The sequence below is a fragment of the Parasteatoda tepidariorum genome, chromosome 6 (assembly GCF_043381705.1).
Source record: "Parasteatoda tepidariorum isolate YZ-2023 chromosome 6, CAS_Ptep_4.0, whole genome shotgun sequence".
Lineage (NCBI taxonomy): Eukaryota > Metazoa > Arthropoda > Arachnida > Araneae > Theridiidae > Parasteatoda > Parasteatoda tepidariorum.
The window spans coordinates 80,263,552-80,282,893 of record NC_092209.1 but is presented as its reverse complement, the minus strand read 5'-3'; the positions used below and the strand labels follow the sequence as shown (position 1 = coordinate 80,282,893).

General features: G+C 27.8%; 1 protein-coding gene across 1 annotated transcript in view; it reads right to left on the bottom strand.

The window, feature by feature from the left end:
* gammaCO (coat protein (coatomer) gamma) overlaps window positions 1–19,342 on the bottom strand; it is a gene marked incomplete in the record, with an annotated part of 43,602 nt that overhangs the window by 22,602 nt on the left and 1,658 nt on the right. Inside the window, 11 exon segments of the mRNA XM_071182781.1 lie at window positions 1,272–1,483; window positions 2,492–2,693; window positions 4,665–4,705; window positions 4,798–4,914; window positions 7,034–7,120; window positions 8,094–8,186; window positions 10,610–10,660; window positions 12,597–12,621; window positions 13,873–14,024; window positions 16,364–16,444; window positions 17,424–17,476. Of these exon segments, the coding sequence (XP_071038882.1) occupies window positions 1,272–1,483; window positions 2,492–2,693; window positions 4,665–4,705; window positions 4,798–4,914; window positions 7,034–7,120; window positions 8,094–8,186; window positions 10,610–10,660; window positions 12,597–12,621; window positions 13,873–14,024; window positions 16,364–16,444; window positions 17,424–17,476 (1,114 nt within the window).

Here is a 19,342-nt window from a genome sequence, read left to right as displayed (position 1 = left end):
CCATAAAGTTTCAAATCCTGGTGAGAAATTTTTAAAATATCAGAATAAAACGCGAGAAGATAATTTAGGATTACACAACGGAGAAGTTCTCTTCCAATAATTTGTTTTCATTTTGATATTTAGAAAAAAAAAACTTCAGCAATTGAAACTTTATGACTTACTCTATGTTTGTCGGAATTCACTTTTTCCTCTCTTTAAATTAGTTATGGAGAGGAAAAAGAATTCACAATGAAAAGTTCCCCCCTCGGTATGACATCTTTTTAAGTGTATATAAGTTGAGAATGGCACCGAAATTTTCTTTTTTCAAAACCAAGACAAAAGGTCTCTACACTCATAGATCAGATTCAATTTTTGATTTTAGACTCCTTGATATTTGTTTTAATTTAAAAAAAAACTATTGATGATCTAGAACAGGGTGCATAGCCAAATCTTTCAATGAAAAATAAGCACCTTTTAAGCACTTAAAAATATTATGAAGCCGTATATATAATAACAAAATGCAAAATAATTTTCAAAGACTTTACATGATCAAGATAAATTAACTAGTTTCTGACAAAGAATGCTTTTCTTGATTATATAAGGCATTAAAAAAATGATCAATAGATTTTTCGGTTCGATTTCACAGGATGAAAAATTAAGTATGAAATTATGAAAATCTTGCAAAATGCAGCAGAGTTGCAAATGAGAATCTCATCGAACACAGATCAGTAATTGCACATGCAGACCCGCAAATATTTCATAAAACAGGTAAAATGATTGATGCTTTCATACACTACGGACCGACGGTACGCCGAAATGCAGTGGGAAAATGTTGAATAGAACGATGTGAAAACGGTGCTTTTGCATAATGCATGAAATTCGACACAATAAAGAAAAAATATCATTTTTGTAAAAAGGAAATTTAAGCACTTTTTAAAAATATCCAATAAAAAAAGGCTCATTTTAGGGCTTTTAAAAAATCAAATATAAGCACCTTTTTAAAACGTCGCATCTCACCGAACCCAGCTCAGTATATGCACAAGCAGATCTGCAAATATTTCATCAAACAGTTAAAATTATTGCCGCTTTCATACACTACGGACCAACGGTACGCCGAAATGCATTGCGAAAATTTTGAATAGAACAATGTGAAAACCGCGTTTTTGCATAATACATGAAAATCAACAAGGTGAAAAAAAATTCTCATTTAATTTAAGCACTTTTTAAAAATAAAAAAGCATATTTAAGCACTTTTTAAAAACATTGTGCACCATGTAGTATCATTTTTTTACCTTATGGACTGTACAACTACCACTTTGAATTCATCAGATATTTCAGACATGAATGAAGTTATTTGTTTCATGAGCCTATCTACGCTGCTTTCACTGCCAGTCTTCAGGAGAGTTGTTATAGCGAGTGTGGCTATATTACGATTGGAGTCCGTTATCAAGTTCTCAAGGTCAATGTTGCACGCAGTCACTGCAGCTGGGTGTGTCATGGCCACCTACAGAAATAATACTCCATTTGAGAACCAATTGCATTAGAAAGAGTCAAATAATAGCAACAGATATAAATACAATACTCGTTTTTAAAAAAACTGAATGAAACATAAGAACAAATTAGTTTTCTTTAAAATCAGAATAGAGCAATCAAAATATTGTACCTACGTCTTTTACCGTGCAAACATTATTTAATTGCAGTAATAATATAAAATAAATATTATAGTAAATTATCGAGAAATTAAAAACTGGTTTCAGAAAAGGGAATATTAAATTTAATATAGATTTAGACAACTACTGCATGCAGTTTATAATACTGAGTGAATTAACACAACTAATATAAAAGAATAAGGTTCATGCATAAAAGGAATTTCAATTGGATTTCAGACATATACAACAAAAAAGCAAAAATCATTTTCCTACTGAAAAAAAAAAAAATAAATAAAAATGTAACATATATAAAATGTAAGAAATATCAAATGCAAAAATATATATAATAAGGGGATAATGCTTTTAAATTTTTTTTAAAATTCAGTTTGAAATTCATGACTTTTTCTTTAATATTTATCAAAAATAAAATATGATTTTCAGGCAAAACTTACTATGTAAATTTCATTTAAATTTGTAGAATTTTATTTTAAAAATATAGAAAAGTTTCTTAGAAATAATTCTTTTTACATCCAATAACTTTCACTTCGATTTACTTAAAAATTAATTTTAGAAATATACTTTGGTTTTACTTTTACAACAAAACTGTATTTTTTTTCCATCTTTAATGTTTACACTTCTTTTTTTAGGAGCATATAATCAAAAAGTTTATTTTTTTTTTCTCAAAAGATTACTTCTTCAGGGAAAAATATAGAACTTAAAGGTATGGTAAATTTAAACTAATTTATTCTCTTCAACGTTTTGGGCCATTTTAATTCCAGATTGATAAAATTATTAGACTTTTCCCTATTCTCTGTAGCTACTTTGCATTTCAGAAGTTGTAAATAAATAAATACAAGGCAAACCTTATTTAAAGTCTTAACAGCTGCGAATCTCAGAGTAGGTTTTGAAGATGCACAGAACAGCTGTAATACGGACACAGCCGGCGCGAGCTCTCGGGGTGTTGTGGATTTCATATTCACTATCGCATGTGCAGCTTCATAGATGACCATTTCACTCTTATGACGTAAGCAACTTTCAATGAAATCAAAATGGGGACTTTCTAAGCTAAATAAACAAACAAATAATTTTAGTTAAAAAAATGCTTCAAAAACGAAATTATTTTTTTAATCAAGACAGCTAATAAAACAGAATAAAATTCCTTAAATATTAAAATCCCCCAGGGTTGCCACTCAAATCAGGAAAAAAAGTTCCATGTGTTTTCCCTGTATATATTATACACAATATATTACGAGGAAACATGATGAAAATGAGTGAGCTATATTAGGATAACTAATACTAGTTATAATTGCTGAAAAAACTGAAGAGAAATAAAGAACAGTTCAACAGACAAAAAAATACAGCAAATGAAATAGTATAGTATAGCTGAACATCTTTACATAATCCATAATTTGTATTCTGAGAGGTCAACATTCTGTAGAAGATAATATGAAGTAAAAATTCCCTGTATTTTCCCAGTTTATAAAGAAAAATTTTAAATTCCGGCTATAGATAATTTTTTAATTCCCTGCATTTTCCAGGTTTTCCCTAATCTCTCCGTGGAGTAGCAACCCTGTTCTCCAGGTTTTCCACACATATTAATTTGCAAACTCTGTTAAAGTGAAAATTCATAAAAAAATGAATTGGAAAACTGAGAGGAAAATTTGAGCAGAACCATTGAACTAGATTCAGGAAGAATGTTCCTTAAGTCTTTGAAAATTATGAATCAAGCTTTCTTGAATTGTCTTGTGTTATCTTCTGTCAGTCTAGGTTTCGATGCTGAGTAAAGTTCTCATTTACAAAAACTAAACTGTTCCTGTTTTTGGGTCCTTATTCACATTGTTCAGCTTTATTCATAAATCAATTAACATTTGCTAATATTCCAAACTTTTTTGCTATTATTTATTTTGCTTACAGAATTATAAATACTGATTAAAGAATTATTAAATAAAAAATAAAGATTGATTGCTCAAAAAAGTCAGCAGTCAAATGATCATTTACATTTTAAGAGTTGAAACAATGCAAAACAGGCTCAACATTATGGAACTCTTTCATACATTCATAGGAATGATTTAAGAATATTTAAGTAATGCTTCTTGAATATTAAGTTTAAAAAATAAATAATTTTGGTAACAATAATTTAAAAAAAGAATTATGTTCTACACTTTTTTAACCATTTTTACTATTGTTTAGGATTGAGAGGAAAAATTTAACAAATATTACTCAGAAATATGCAAGTCACTTCCTTAGTGCACACTCGTGAAATTTCTCCGAATTGTATAGAAGGAAAACTTGAACGCACCAGGAATTGACTGCTGTAACAAGATTCATAAAAATTACCCATAAAGGTATCTGTTGTAGGCAGGAGTGAAGTGTCAAATAATATCTATGATTGACTATTGTATGAATCAACAATTTTTTTAATTTATTTTACAATCGCTGGAGTGTGAAGACTGTTCCTTACAGGGGGAAAATATGCTTAGTAATGATCAATTAAAATTGTTTCAAATTAGAGATGAAAAAAGTTGCCCAATTTACACATTAAAACATAAGTCATGTCATTAACAGGTTATTGCTGTCCAAAGGTTTGCTCAAATGCAAATTATGCGGAGAACGTTCTGTTTCTCAGACATATAGCAGTTCTTCAAAATTTCCCATTGTTAAGGTGATCATTTAAGGCGATTTGACAGTTTGTGTTAATTCTCTGAAACTTTTGCAGATGTTATTAAATTTGGGAGAGTACTTATTTATCTCATTGACCTTAATTTCACAAGCAAAGTTTTTTCTAACTTTTTTTTATGTAGAAAAAAATGCTTGCAGAAATACTACCCTCTATGAGCAGGACTACTTAATGATTTAAATAATTTAACGAATATTACAATTAAAAAACTTTACACAGCACAGTTATCCATAGATTTTAAGGATAAAAATTACGTACGTTGCAGCATGAAAAATCTAAACTTTCGATAAAAAATTTGTGAGGATAAAAATTTCGGAAAAATCAAGTTATGTATAAAATAAAATTACGAAACAGCTTACCCAGCATCATCGTCTTCAATCAACTTGCTAGCAATTCGAATCTTTGGAAGAAAGAAAAAAAAAATTTAACGAAAACATTGCTTTAAATTTTCATGTGATTTATTCAAACTAAGATAAAATTATATCAACGTACCAATAAGCACACAGCATATGGAGACTTCAGAGTAGTTCTTGTGTATTTTGTGAGAAGTTTTGAGATGGCCAATTTATCATTTTTTCTGATTTGATACAACAGGCCTAAAGCATGATACTGAAGAAAAAAAGAATTTAATGGCTATTCTGTTGGTTTCAGACAGGAAAAATAATAATCTTTAATGTGAAAAATTGTACTACAAGTTTGTAAAAATTGTACTATTAGTACAAAAATTGTACTAATGTGAAAAATTGTACGAAAAATACATCCTAAAAAATTACAGTGGAAAGTCCTCTATACAGAATGGTTGGGACCAGTGGTCGGAAAAACTACATTTTCTTCGTAGTTAACTACAACTACTTTTTTTTAAAAATGTAGTGACTACAAACTACTTTGAAATGTAGTCACTACTACGCTACTTTTAGAAGACAAACTCAACTGGAGAACTTGATTATCACCAATATTCAAAATCATTTTGAATAAAAAATTGGCTTGGTTAAATGTGAGGAGATATTAAGAAGTTTTAATTCCTATTTAACTTAAATAGTTTTTAATTCTAAAGCACATTTAACGCATTTGTTCCTTTAACTACTAAGCTGCATGCTTTTCTCTACAGTGATTTAAGAGAAAAAGTACAAGAAATAATAAATATCTATTCCAGGGCGCATAACCAAATTATTCAACAAAAAATAAGCAGCTTTTAAGCACTTTTCAAGCACTCCAAAAATATTCAGGGTGCGTAGCCAAATCTCTGAATCAAAAATAAGCACTTTTTAAAAACTTTTCAAGCACTTTACAAAAGTTTTCAAGCACTCAAAAAATTCATATTCAATCAATGATATTATTGAAAAACAAAAACTTTTTATAAACAGTTTTNAACCAACTAGTTATACTAGAAATTAAGGACTTTTAAGGACCGTGAATCAAAATTAAGTACTTCTAAGGGCCCTTAATTTTCAAAATAAAAACTAAGCAGTTTTTAAGGACCGTGGGAACCCTGTACATTTTCTTTGTAGTTAACTATAACTACTTTTTTTAAAAATGTAGTGACTCTAAACTACTTTGAAATGTAGTCACTACTTCGTTACTTTTAGAAGACCAACTCAACTGTTGAACTTGATTATCACCAATATTCAAAATCATTTTGAATAAAAAATTGGCTTGGTTAAATATGAAGAGATATTAAGAAGTTTTAATTCCTATTTAAATTAAATAGTTTTTAATTCTAAAGCACTTTTAACGCATTTGTTCTATTAACTACTAAGCTCTATGCTTTTCTTGACAGTGATTTAAGAAAAAAAGTACAAGAAACAACAAATATCTATTCCAGGGTGCATAACCAAATTATTCAACAAAAAATAAGCAGCTTTTAAGCACTCCAAAAATATTTTAAGCACTGGTGTTTTCATACACTACGGACTGACAATACGGCGAAATAGATTGGGGGTGAATTATGAAAACGTTGAATAAAACAATATGAACTGTGTCTTTTTGCAGAATTCGAAACGAAAATCAACATAGTAAAGGAAAAATCTCATTTTGAAAAAGGGAAAATTAAGCACTTTTAAAAAACACCCAAATGAAAATAGCACCTTTACGGCTTTTAAAAAGCAAAATAAACACCTTTAAGCACTTTTTAAAAGCGCTACGCACCTTGCTATTCTATTCGAGTAACCCAAGTTCTTAAAGCATAAGTTCTCTTAAGTGACACATTCTAAATTCTTTCTCAAGAATTTCAATTCTTTCACTATAATTTTACACAAAGACTGGCACAGAGCCATGTGGAACATAAACTAATTAAGCATCGAAGCTGGCAGGTACACAAAACAAAAATATATCACCATTACAATGAAATATATAAACAAATAACAAATCTAAGTTAAGTAAAATAAGCAGAAGAGAAAGAATTATATTTCAAATAACTTGATGGGCAATACAGCTCTGTATTTTCTTAACTTATAGTTAATTAACATTCCAACTTATGTAGATAAACTTAGCTCAACTTTAATACGCCATTTTGCTGATAAAGATTAGCTGGCGCTGTTGCCATAGGTCACATGTGTGGGTATGGGAAGTCTTCTTGAAGCGCAAGTACCCAATTGAAATTATTCTATCAGTATATGCATGTTTATATTATTTAAGGTATTAAAAAAAATTTAAATTCAGTCAAGAATATTACAGCCATAAAGGCAGCAATTTTGCAAGTAATAATTTATAAATAAATTCTGCGGCTTACCTGGACCATCACATTATCTGAATTTACAGCTTCTTGGGCCTCATTGACCCATCGCTTCACAACATCTGGGGTGGATTTCATCATGTGCTGAAACATTAAATAAATCATTACTTGGTTTCGTATAATTCTTAAAAAAAATCATGAATACAAGGTGAAGCGAAATGTAGCATGCATACAGCTTTAATGTTAAGCAGTGAATGTCAAAAAAATAAATAAGCAGCATTTGAAATGCAGATTACATCATCTATTGTTCAAAAATGTTAGTATTAAGTAAATGCATGAATGATTTCCCCCCCTAGTAATTGTAAAGTTATTAATTTTTAAGGCGATCACTTCTTCAGTACTTTTAACGCATTTTCAAAACATCAAATATTTGACCCGCATCTGTCATCGTTTCTCCACAGGGTACTTAAATAGAAGAACAAAATTCCCTGACTTTCATGGGTTTTCCAGACGTATCCTTTAAAAAAAATCCAGTCTAATATTGCAGTAAGTACTGATGCTGCCATGGACAAAATATACAGTGAATAACAAAAAATTAATATAGGAAATTTATACAATATGTTGCAAATTTCATTTCAATTAAAAAATATAACACCACAATACAGAGAAGAAAAAAATGGTAGTAAAGACTAAGGAAATATATAATATAAAAGAGAGAAAAATATTTTAAGAAAATAATTACATTGATTCTGATCTAGCCAACATAGAGCATTAGAATTTAGTTTTAATTTTGCAATTTAGAGTAAATAGCAGAACTTCTGATGAAAAATCTCCGTTTAATTTTGTATCCCCATTTAATTTAATTTTATACAATGCAACCGCATGATATGAAAGATGCAAAAACGAACAGAAGTTTTTAATGAAAAAAGAGGTATCTCATGCTTTTATAAAAATTACAGTAAAATGCTATTTTTCAATCCTATGAAATCACCATAAATGTTAAACACACAGGTTAAAACAATTTCACTAGTTACTTAACTAGTTAACTCGTCTAACTAGTTACTTAATTAAAAAAATAGATATTTTTAGAAACTTAGCTTATTAAATCTGAGCTTACCAGGGATGAAACTAAGGCGGCACTTGATACTGAACTGTTTTTATCCACTATTGCTTGCTTCATATATCTCTCAATCGCTTGGAGCATGCCACCCTGAAATAAATATTTTTCAATTTTAATTCATTTGTGAGACAGATGATGCATTTACTACCTGCCATGTATCACATTTATATTTTATTTTTTAGAAAAAATTTGTAACTTTTGCAGTTATATTTTATTTCCCATTCATGTAGATATTGAATTCTTATACATGGTGCGTAGCCAAATTATTCAACAAAAAATAAGTACCTTTTAAGCACTCAAAAAATATCTTTAAGCACTTAAAAAAATATAATTAGGAAGAGTTGGAAAGTTTTTGACAATTGACTGTTTTAACTGTCATGTCGAAAAAAAAACAAAAAAAAACTTTTGGCATTGTTTTTGACAATTCTCAAAAATCTTGAAATTTTGAATCACGTATAACAAATGGCGTTTTTATATGCTACGGACTGACAATACACCGAAATAGATTGGGGTTGAATTAATTGTGAAAACATTGAATAGAACAATGTGAACTGTGACTTTTTGCATAATTCAAAGTGAAAATCAACATAGTAAAGGAAAAATCTCATTTTGCAAAAGGAGAAATTGAGCACTTTTTAAAAACACTCAATGAAAAAAGCACCTTTAAGGGCTTTTAAAAAACAAAAATAAGCACCTTTAAGCACTTTTTAAAAGCGCTACACACCCTGTTATAAATAGTGATAAATTAACTTTTACCATGCAGAAAACAATAATAACAGTAACATCTGTTGCAAGTCATTTAAAGTAGAAAACAAAAGTTTAGGTTTTTAAATTTCATAAAAATAATCAGTACTACTATTTAAGAGTGACTGTAAATTACTTAAGAGTGAAATATCAAACTGTGATGATGCACCTTTCAAATATAGAAACATTTTTATTATATTTTTCGTGGATATCCCAGTGGCAGAATTTTTTCGAGCCATCTGCGACAAAACTGTCCAGCACTAATATCTTTCTACAAGATACTTGTAATAATAACAAACATATATGCTACTAATAAAATAACAAAAGAGCTGTGTTTACANATATATATATATATATTTTTATATTGAACATGTAATAATTTTTTATTCTTATATTACAGGTGGTATTTCTTGCATTTTGTTGAATGGAAAAATGCACTATTTATTTACTTTGCATTTTGTAAATAATCATCACAATAAAAAAATCATGAAGTCCGTTGATGAAAAAAATAATAATAATCATGCGAATCGAACTCCTCAAAAAGGGATTACTCAAATGCATGTTTTGTCTCGAGATGAGGTTGTAGTAATAAATAATACTGCATAAAAAAATATCTGATTTAAAAACTACGGAGAAATAAATAGCAATAACTGCCAAAATTTCGATAGAATCATTGTCTTCAAAAGTAAATACAAAAATAGAAATGTGGATTTGGCAAAAAAAAAGGGGGCAGAAATATGAAGAAGGATTATAACAAAAATGTCTTGAACCTACCAATAAGTAAGCAAAGCTTTTTTTCTTCTTTTTTTTTGTCTCCAATGTGTATTTTTAACATTTTTTATAATATAAATTTAAGAAATTTTCATAATTCTTCTGATTGAATTCTTCACAATTACTACCATTCTTAACAATAGAATCTATGTGTTTTTTTTTTAAAAACTAGATTATATCGCAGGTTATATATTGCAGTATAAACAATGTTAGGTTTCCTTGAGTATAATTATACATAGCTGCCAACATGGATAGGAAAAAAATCCAGTAGATTATGCAAAATATGAATTTCATGATAAATGTTGCATAATGTACTAAACAGTTTACACATAGGGAATTTTATAATCATCAAAATAGAAAACCTGCAATATTTTCCAATTATGATTGACATTAAACATACTTGAAATGCTATGTATTATGTTTACTCAAAATTTTGAATATTAATAGGCATTTAATTCATCAAAGATAGATTTTTAATTAATTTAAAAAGAGAGTTCTGAATAAAAATAAACATTTTACAGCAAAAAAAAAAAAAAAAAAAAAAAAAAAAANTTAAGACTCTGTAAAAAAAAAAAAAAAAAAAAAAAAGGTTTGAACTGATTTCTATAAATGAGGTTTTGCTTCATTATACATATATTAGTAATACTTATTTTAATATTCTGGCAAGGAAGCAAGAAACTGTAGATAAATTCTATTTCAAAAGGGATTTTTTTTTAGGAAACTTACTCAATTTTAGGGAATTTTCTAAAATGTACAAAAATCAGGAGAATTTTAATTAAACCAGTGTAAACTGGTAAAATCCAGCTTAGTCTACTGGAAAAACCAGTAGAGTTGGCAGCTATGAGTATATCAAAACAGGCAAAAATGTGTTACTGTAAAAGTTCTTCTAAGCCTTTTCTTTTTTTAATGAGTTGAAAAAGAAACAATGAAAGATGATTTAAGATGAAAACTCATGATCATTAATGCTGAGAATATATGAGAAAAGTAAAAATACTTACATCTGTAATGGTACATAGAGCTCTGATTGCAGCTGGTCTATACTGTTCTTCCTAAAAACATATTCATGTTATAATACAGGTTTTATAACATGAAAAATAAGTACATTTCAAGCACCATATACATTAACAAAATGCAAAATAATTTTCAAAGACTTTACATGATCATGATAAAATAATGATTATATTAGCAATTATAAAAAATGATCAAGAGATTTTTTGGTTCAATATCAGAGGGTGAAAAATGAAGCCTGAAATTGAGAATATTTTGTAAAATGCAGAGTTGCACTTGAGAGCGCAATAATCATACTGAACCCAGCTCAGTAGACTTACATGCACTCACAAGCATTTCATCAAGCATGCAAAATGTTTGATGAAATACTTGTGAGTCTGCAATACCATAGGTTCATAGCGCTTTTATACGCTAACGTCGGATGATACGACGAAATAGATTGTGGTTGAATGAATTGCAAAAACTTCGAATAGAACTATGTGAAAAGCACGATTTTGCATAATACGTGGCGAAAATCGACGCAATAAAGAAAAAAAATCTAATTTTCGAAAAGGGAAAATTAAGCACTTTTTAAAAACTACCAATGAAAAAAGCACCTTTAAGGACTTTCAAAAAATGCTACGGAACAAGTAATAATAAACCTATAGGAGTCAGAGGAACAGCCAACAAAGACAAACATTAAATAAAGGGTACAAAATATAAAAAACAAACACCCTGAATAACTTTCAGTCTAATGAATGAATCTTTTTACATGAGAACTGTCTTAATGGTATGAGAACCTAAACTAAAGCATAAATATGCAAATTAATGTAGTAAATATGCTAATTAATCAATGCAAATTATGTTTTAAGAAATCAAATCTGACATAAGAATATACTTTCTCTGAGCATTATTTTTTTATGTATTTAGATTTCTGTCTATCAGTAAAGATAGTGATAAAATAGTTAAGATGGAAAAGCAGACGAAAGTTTGGGCCTCTTAATATTAAATTTTCTCCTGAACAAGTAGATAGTTAAATAATTGTAATAAAAGTTAATATAAATAATAAAAAAAGTTTAATAAAATTAAAAATTGAGAAACACAAACACAGGGTTCCCACTCAATTTCAGAAAAAAAATTCTGACTTTTCCAAGTATATCAGGTAAATTTCAATGCAAATCAATACCATATTTTATCTATGCTACGAAATTTTTCATCAGAAAATTTTGATTCTTTAATTTGTAATGCCAAGTATTGGATTTTCTATGTAAAATAAATATCCTTATATGAAGAAGTAAGCATTTTAGTTTGTCTAAAATGAGAAATTTTTACAATAAATAATTGTAATAGGTGTTAGAATTATTTAACTCGAATCTCAACAACTGAGTACTGTTACTGACAATTTTAAGACTGGTTTTTTTCCAGGTATAATGAAGGAATATTCCAGGTTTTTGCAAAAAAATTGCAACTTCCCCTGACTTTTGGAGTTGAAATAAAATTCCCTGCAATTCCAGGTTTTCCCTGACCCGAAGGAACAATGAAACATAAAATAAAATTTCTTTAAAATTTTACTACTCAGAAACCATTTAACAGATTTTATTCAAATTTTGCATTTTATGATTTAAAACGGCACAGTTTAAAATAAAAACAATTTTTTACACAGCATTTTCTTTGGAAAAAGAATTTCATAATTATGTGCAAAATTTTTTTTATTTGATAAAAACCCTATCTGAAATATAGCAAAATACACAAAAAGTAAAATTAACACCAAGAGGGCCCGAATTAGGCTAGTGTTCTGAGTTAGCTTATTAAAAGCAAAACTGTGCTACAATAATCTTAATATTGTAATTAATATTTCTGATTTCTCAATAAATTATGGCTCATTATTAGTGAGTTTGACTGTATAACAATATCAAGAACTTTTGTCCCAAAAATCTAAATTAACACTGCAATCAAACAAAGTAACTGTAATTGAAAAAATATAGAATTTAAACTTACTTTTCCAGTCATATCTTTAGTCAAGCTAGACATAAAAATAAATATCAAATAAATAGAAGAATTTTAAGCATAACATAACAAATAAAACACTTTATAAAGTGCAACATTTCTTTAATAATAAAATAGAAACCTCTATTTTTATAAAAAAAAAGTCAGTTAGTAAAGAAATCATTATCAATATAAAAGTCATAGCTCAGTAAAAATTTCCTCAGAATGCTAAATCAACATCCATACCAAATATATCATAGTTCATATACCACTAGCATTTATGTACGTTAAAATAAATTAGCAGAAAATATTATCATAGGGCAATTGGAAAATCTAATGCTATATTAGTTAGATTTGCTAACATAATAAGCTCAATATAAAATTGTTTCTGGCCAAAATTTGCAATTAAAATAATGGATATAAAACTTATTAGGAATTAACTTTACACAACATTTATTTGGCAAAAAAAACATTTGAATAATTTTATAGTAAAAAAGGTGAATAGGAATTTAAAAAACAAAACTGTTGATTAAGTTGCAATGGTAAATGAGCAGAAATTAGAATTTTATCTGAACTCTGCAAGTAAAGCTGTGTTAATGCAATAAAACTTTTTTGGAACTTTTAATTTAATAATTTTAAATCTTTTATGTAACTATCGGTTTGCCATTAAGAAATAAAACTTAAGAACCTAAAATTTCCCTCAAAATCGGTTACATTGCTACAAAACCAGTAATTGATAGTTAACAAACATTTAACTTTTACATTCAAAGCAAATCTTGAAATTTCATGAAGGTTTCAGGAACACGGGTGATTGTGAGCCCAACTCAAAAATCCTGAAAATTTCTTGAGTGAAATCATTAATGATGCATTTCCAAAAATTGATATCTCTATAAATTTAAATTATTGATATTTTCACAACATGAAATTATAAATAAATTATAGGCAGCATAATTTAAATTAATAATTATTTATAAGTTTACTTTTATCTCTAATCACATTTATTATTCTACCAGAAAAAATATTTACAAATGAAAGCGATGCAAAGTATAAATTCTAGTTCTAATATTTTAAAATAAAATATCCATGATTTCTTGAACCTTCTGGACCTTGAATTTCCGGATCGCAGTTAGCGAAAACTCCGGAAATCCAGATTCTTAAATAATAATAAATATTTAAATAATTTCTGAAAAAAGAAAAGAAAAACAGACTTTTTGATGAAAAATCTGGGGTAAAGGCAATCTTAAAGTTTAAAATAAGTCTACGTAAAACACTTAAAGCTAAAACAAACCTGCTGGTAACAATGATAACATCTTCTGCTATGCCTGCCAGTTCTTTGATACACAGATAGACCAAACGGCGGATGGTAGGATCATTTGATTGGAACAATTTGGTCATAGCAAAAAAAGCTTCTGTTGCTTCTACAGTAGCAAGTTGTTCACCCTGTAAAAGTTTGTAAATAAATTAACTGTAACAATATGAGTAACAGATATATATGATATACTGGAACAAACATATGCTGTTCATGGGAAATTTGTTACCATCAAGGGAAATTTTTTACAATTACTTATTGAAGAAAAAGTTATAATTCCTCTATTCTGATGCATAGGACAATTTAACAGAGATTGATATGAGAATTTTTTTCTCTGCTTTGCCCACTCACATTATTTCCGAGATTGTGTAATTGCACTCGACTTTCTGCCATCTCGTACATTTATTTACATGACCTAAAATCACACATTGCAATTCATATTCACACTTTTTGAAAACATGCATTACCATTCATATTTACATGATTTAAGATCACAGACTGCAACTTATATTTACGTGATTTAAGACTGCACATTGTATTTCATTTTTTGCATGATTTTGCATCAAACACCGAGATTCACGTTCCCACAATTTAAGATTGCTCATTGTGTTTTGTATTTCCCCCAATTTTGCATAAAATATCGAGACGAGATTCATATCCACACAATTTAAAAGCCACTATTGTGATTCATGCTCCTGTTATTGAAAAGTTAAGACATAAAAGTTCATATCTGCATAATTTGAAAATCAAACATCGAAATTTGTATTCAAGTGAAATTAAACAAGATTTGCAATTTTAAAATCCAAAACAGAGATTCATATTTAACTGAATTTAAAATCAAAAATCGTGCGTGTTTAAAGTGTTTTTACTATTTATAGCAGATTTGTATTTTTATTCAGTTCAGTTATTTCAAGGAAATTGTTTTGTTTTCCATACAAAGGCAGAAACTTGTGAGTAAAACTCAATCCATAACTTTAAATATGTTCAGTAAATTGTATTGATAAGCTATTTTGGAAATCTTTTTAAATGTACAACATGTGTGTTATATTACTATTTACGCCCTATCATTCTGTTTCAAAAAATAAAATTTAAAAGAAATTTGGTTTTCAGTGTTAAAAATACTATGTTGGGTTGAAATTAAACAAGTAAATTATTTATCAGTTATTTCAGTATAAAATATAAAGCATTAAAGTATAAAATATAAACAAGTTAACAAGCTCAGTATAAAATATAAAGCAAGCTAACACAGAAGTAAAAAGAAATAACCCTATCATACAAAAATGCTTAGCTAAGCCTAGCCGTATACTTTACTCAACATTTAAAAAATTTCATAATAAATAGAATTTTACATTTATTCTTAAGCTTCTGGGTAGATGTGTTTTAAAGATGTCCCTCTACTAGTTTTTTCTAAAAATTATTCCATAAATTTTCTGAAATTTAAAGGAGAAAATATATGTTTTTTTAACATTTACCCACTATACCCTACCTGACCCTATATAGCAGACAGGCACTAAAATAAAAACAATTGAGAGGGAAAGAACATTTATTAATATCTAATATTTTTTTCATTTTAAAAAATGTATTTTCCAGTGACCACTAAACAGTATTTTCAGCAAGCAAAAAAGTAATCTTAACTGTAATCCTACTGCAGCACAAAAATACTCTTTATTCTAAAAGTAAAAAATCTGTATCTTAGTCACCTTTTTGCCAAAACAAGAAAATTTTATAATATTTAAAAAAAATTTAGTAGACTCTTGTGAAGATGTCCAAATTTTATCAAAAAAACTGAAATACTTCAATTTATTTTCGTATCAACTTTTATAATTGTTTTTCTTTAAAATATATTTTTAAACTAACAAACATATAAATTATATCTAATTCGAAAGACGGAAATAGCTTTTCAATAGAGAAATGTCTTTGATGAAAAAAAGGGTGGTGTGAAAAATATGTTTAATGAAAAATGATGATGTGATGAAAAATATGTTGATGAAATAAATCTTTGATGAAAAATATGTTTAAACATATTTATTTTTGAAAAATATTTATCTTGAATAATACCTCTAGACACGTTCAGAAAATTGAATAAGTCAGTTGGTTTTTATAGGAGCAATTAGATTACTTTTCATTCACATAGTTTATAATGTTTCAACTGTCAGAACTCAATTGACATGGATGCAACTGCAAGTTCCTTACTTAAAGAGTTCGAAACGTAAAACTTCGCTTTACTTAATAATATCTAAATTTTCAAACATTCTATTTATTTGAACTTCCCGGTAATTTGGGCTTCAAAAAAGCAAAGCTGAAGCCTAAAACAAAACAGAGTTATGAAAATGAAATAAAAAACACATTGTTAACAAAGCAAAATAAAGTATATTAGTAAACAGGGGAGAAAAAAAAAATAAAAACAAAATAATCTATCAAAGATAAAATAAAAAGAGGAAATACTTAGATTAGATATGTAAAAACTCACTTGATTTAATAGATATATCATCTTTGTCAAAATGTTCGCACATTTTCTAGTATTCAAGGGTGTTTCATTAAAAGTTCTTGCCTAAATTTTAAATAAAAACAATTGTTTAGAATAAGGAAAAATAAAAGATTTCACAAAAAAATAATAAATAAATGTACATTTACAGACTACATACATAGCTTCTAACATGGATAGGAAAAAATCCTGTAGATTTTATAAAATATAAATTTCATGATAATTGTCGCATAATGTATTACATATTTTATACATAGGGAATTTCAGGGATTTTTATGGTCATTAAAACATAAAAACTACAATATTTTCCAGTTATGATCCGCATTAAATACATTTGAAATGTTATGTATAATATTTACTCATAATTTTGAACAGTAATAGGTAAAGATAGTTAAAAGATTTTTTTAATTAAATTAAAATATAAATTCTGCAATAAAATAAACTGAACATTTAAAGGGAAAAAAAGTTTTAAACTGATTTCTCAAAAAGGAGGCTTACTTTATTATCTATTAGTATCTATTCGAGCATACAATTTAAGCAAAAATTCCATTTCAATGGGGATGTTTTTTAGGAAACTGACTCAATTTTAAGGGAATTTTTTAGAACGTACAAAAACCAAGAGAACTTTTATTAAATCAGCAGAAACTTGCAAAATCCAGTAGAGTTGGCAGCTATGTACATACATACAATGCAAAAAATAAACTAAATACTAGTACTATCTCTTATTTAAGAATTTGGTAAACTGTAAGTAGATAAAAGTAATTACAAGCAAACATTTATCACACAAAAAATTTTGTTTTCAAGGTTGATATTTTAAAATAAAGATGAGTAATTTATTTTAATAGACGAATATTAATGATAATATTCAATAATGATTCATTTATATAATCAATAAATAAAATCATAAAGCTCCTACACAAACAAATATTTTATAAAATATAAATCACTTACAGAAAATTAAATCTCGAAATTATAGGTACTAAAACTAAATAAGAACATATTACATTAAAATATGCATTATAAAAGTTTCAAGAAAAATTTTTACTTCTTGCAAAACAGTTGTTTTTTCTAAGTTATTAAACGGATTTCCACTCCCACCTGTAAGAGCAAAGAAGAAAGTAAATGGACCATTCGTAAATGGCAACATGATAAGAATTACAGGAATTATAATGTTCAACATCATTCAAAACGTAAAATATTTAATATGTTATAGATTAAAGAATCAAAAAAAAAAAAAGATAAAAAGTATACCTTTTAGTTTATTTTTGTATAATTAAATTTTCTATTTAACAGGGTACATAGCCAAATATTTCAACAAAAAATAAGCACCTTTTAAGTACTTTTTAAGCCTTTAAAAAATATTTGTATTAAGAAAAACCAAAACAATTTTCTAAGACTTTACATGATCATGATAAAATAACTAGTTCCTAACAAAGAAACTCTTTTCTTGATTATATTAACCACCATAAAAAGATTGAAAGACTTTTCAGTTCAAAAAAATGAGGGTGGAAAATAAAGCCTGAAATTGAGAATATCTAGCAAAATGCAGCGGAGTTACACATGAGAGTGCAAGAATTTCACCAAACTTAGTAGACGAAGAATGCGGACTCTAAAGTATTTCATCAAACACGTAAAATGATTGCCGCTTTCATACGATATGAACCGATCGTAGGACAAAATGGATTGTGGTTGAATGAATTGTGAAAATGTTGAATAGAACAATTTGAAAAGCATGCTTTTGCATAGTATGTGCTGAAAATCATCATGGTAAAGAAAAGAAGAAAAAAAATCTCATTTTCGAAAACAGAAAAATCAAGCACTTTTTAAAAACACCAAATGAAAAAAGCCCCCTTAAGGGCTTGTAAAACACGAAAATAAGCAGCTTTAAGCCCTTTTTAAAAATGCTATCAGGGGTCTGTCTAGGTTTTTCTAAGAAAGATTTTGTGAAAATTTAGGTATAAATTGTGAAAATAAAAAAACCAACACAAAAATATGTCAAAAATTTGGATTAGTCGTTTCCTACAAATACAAAAATAAAATTTTAAGAAAAAGTATTTTGTGAAACTACAGTTTCTCCTAAAGTTGAATTTGTGAAGGTACCGCTAAATGGTAGTAAATTTGGCTTAGACTATGCACTATGCTTATACTAATTTTACATTTATTAATTAAGAATTATAAGCAAATACTTATATTTAGTGAAGCTTTTAAAAATTGAGCAATCTTAATTTAATATAAACCATGCTTTAGCCAAAGAACATAGAAAAGACAAGTGCAGCTCTCCCACATTATAACTAATGCGGGGAACTTTCAGTAAGTGATGTTATACTAGAAAACAATTTTTGTGAGAACAACACACTGGGATTTGTTGGAACATATGTACAAAAAATTCAGCACACTCATATTAGAAGTGAGGTGATGTTACTCAAACTAGTTGTTGGTATGCTTCACTGCCTCCTGCTATTTCATTCTTTTACGCTATCTCTAAATGTGCTAGCAAATATTAACATACATGATATACATGAATTTTCATATAAATATCTTAATAAACTGTATAGTAATGTTAAAAAATAGTACAAAAGTGTGGAAACAGATATATTAATAAAAAAACATTGATTTGCTTTCGCAACGATAGCTGTAGTTGGGTCGTTGCAAACCTGCTTCAAGAAGTTCATTTGCTATGAGGACTCTAGATGTTGCTTTTTCCGCTATGCATGAGAGCTCTAATAACCATATGGAGACTGGTTTACATTATGTCTATGGAAGTCTACCCCTAAGCAGGGTTTAAGCTGAGTCTAAAAATTCATTAGCAAAAAAGCTAAAATCTGAAAAAAAGTTTTAGCAAAATGCTAAAATGCCATTAGGCTTATAAAATTACTTTATATCAAACAAGTACTGTAAGTTATCTGACAAAGAATAGCTTAATGTACAAGAATATCAAAAAGAATACCTATAACAAAAATCATT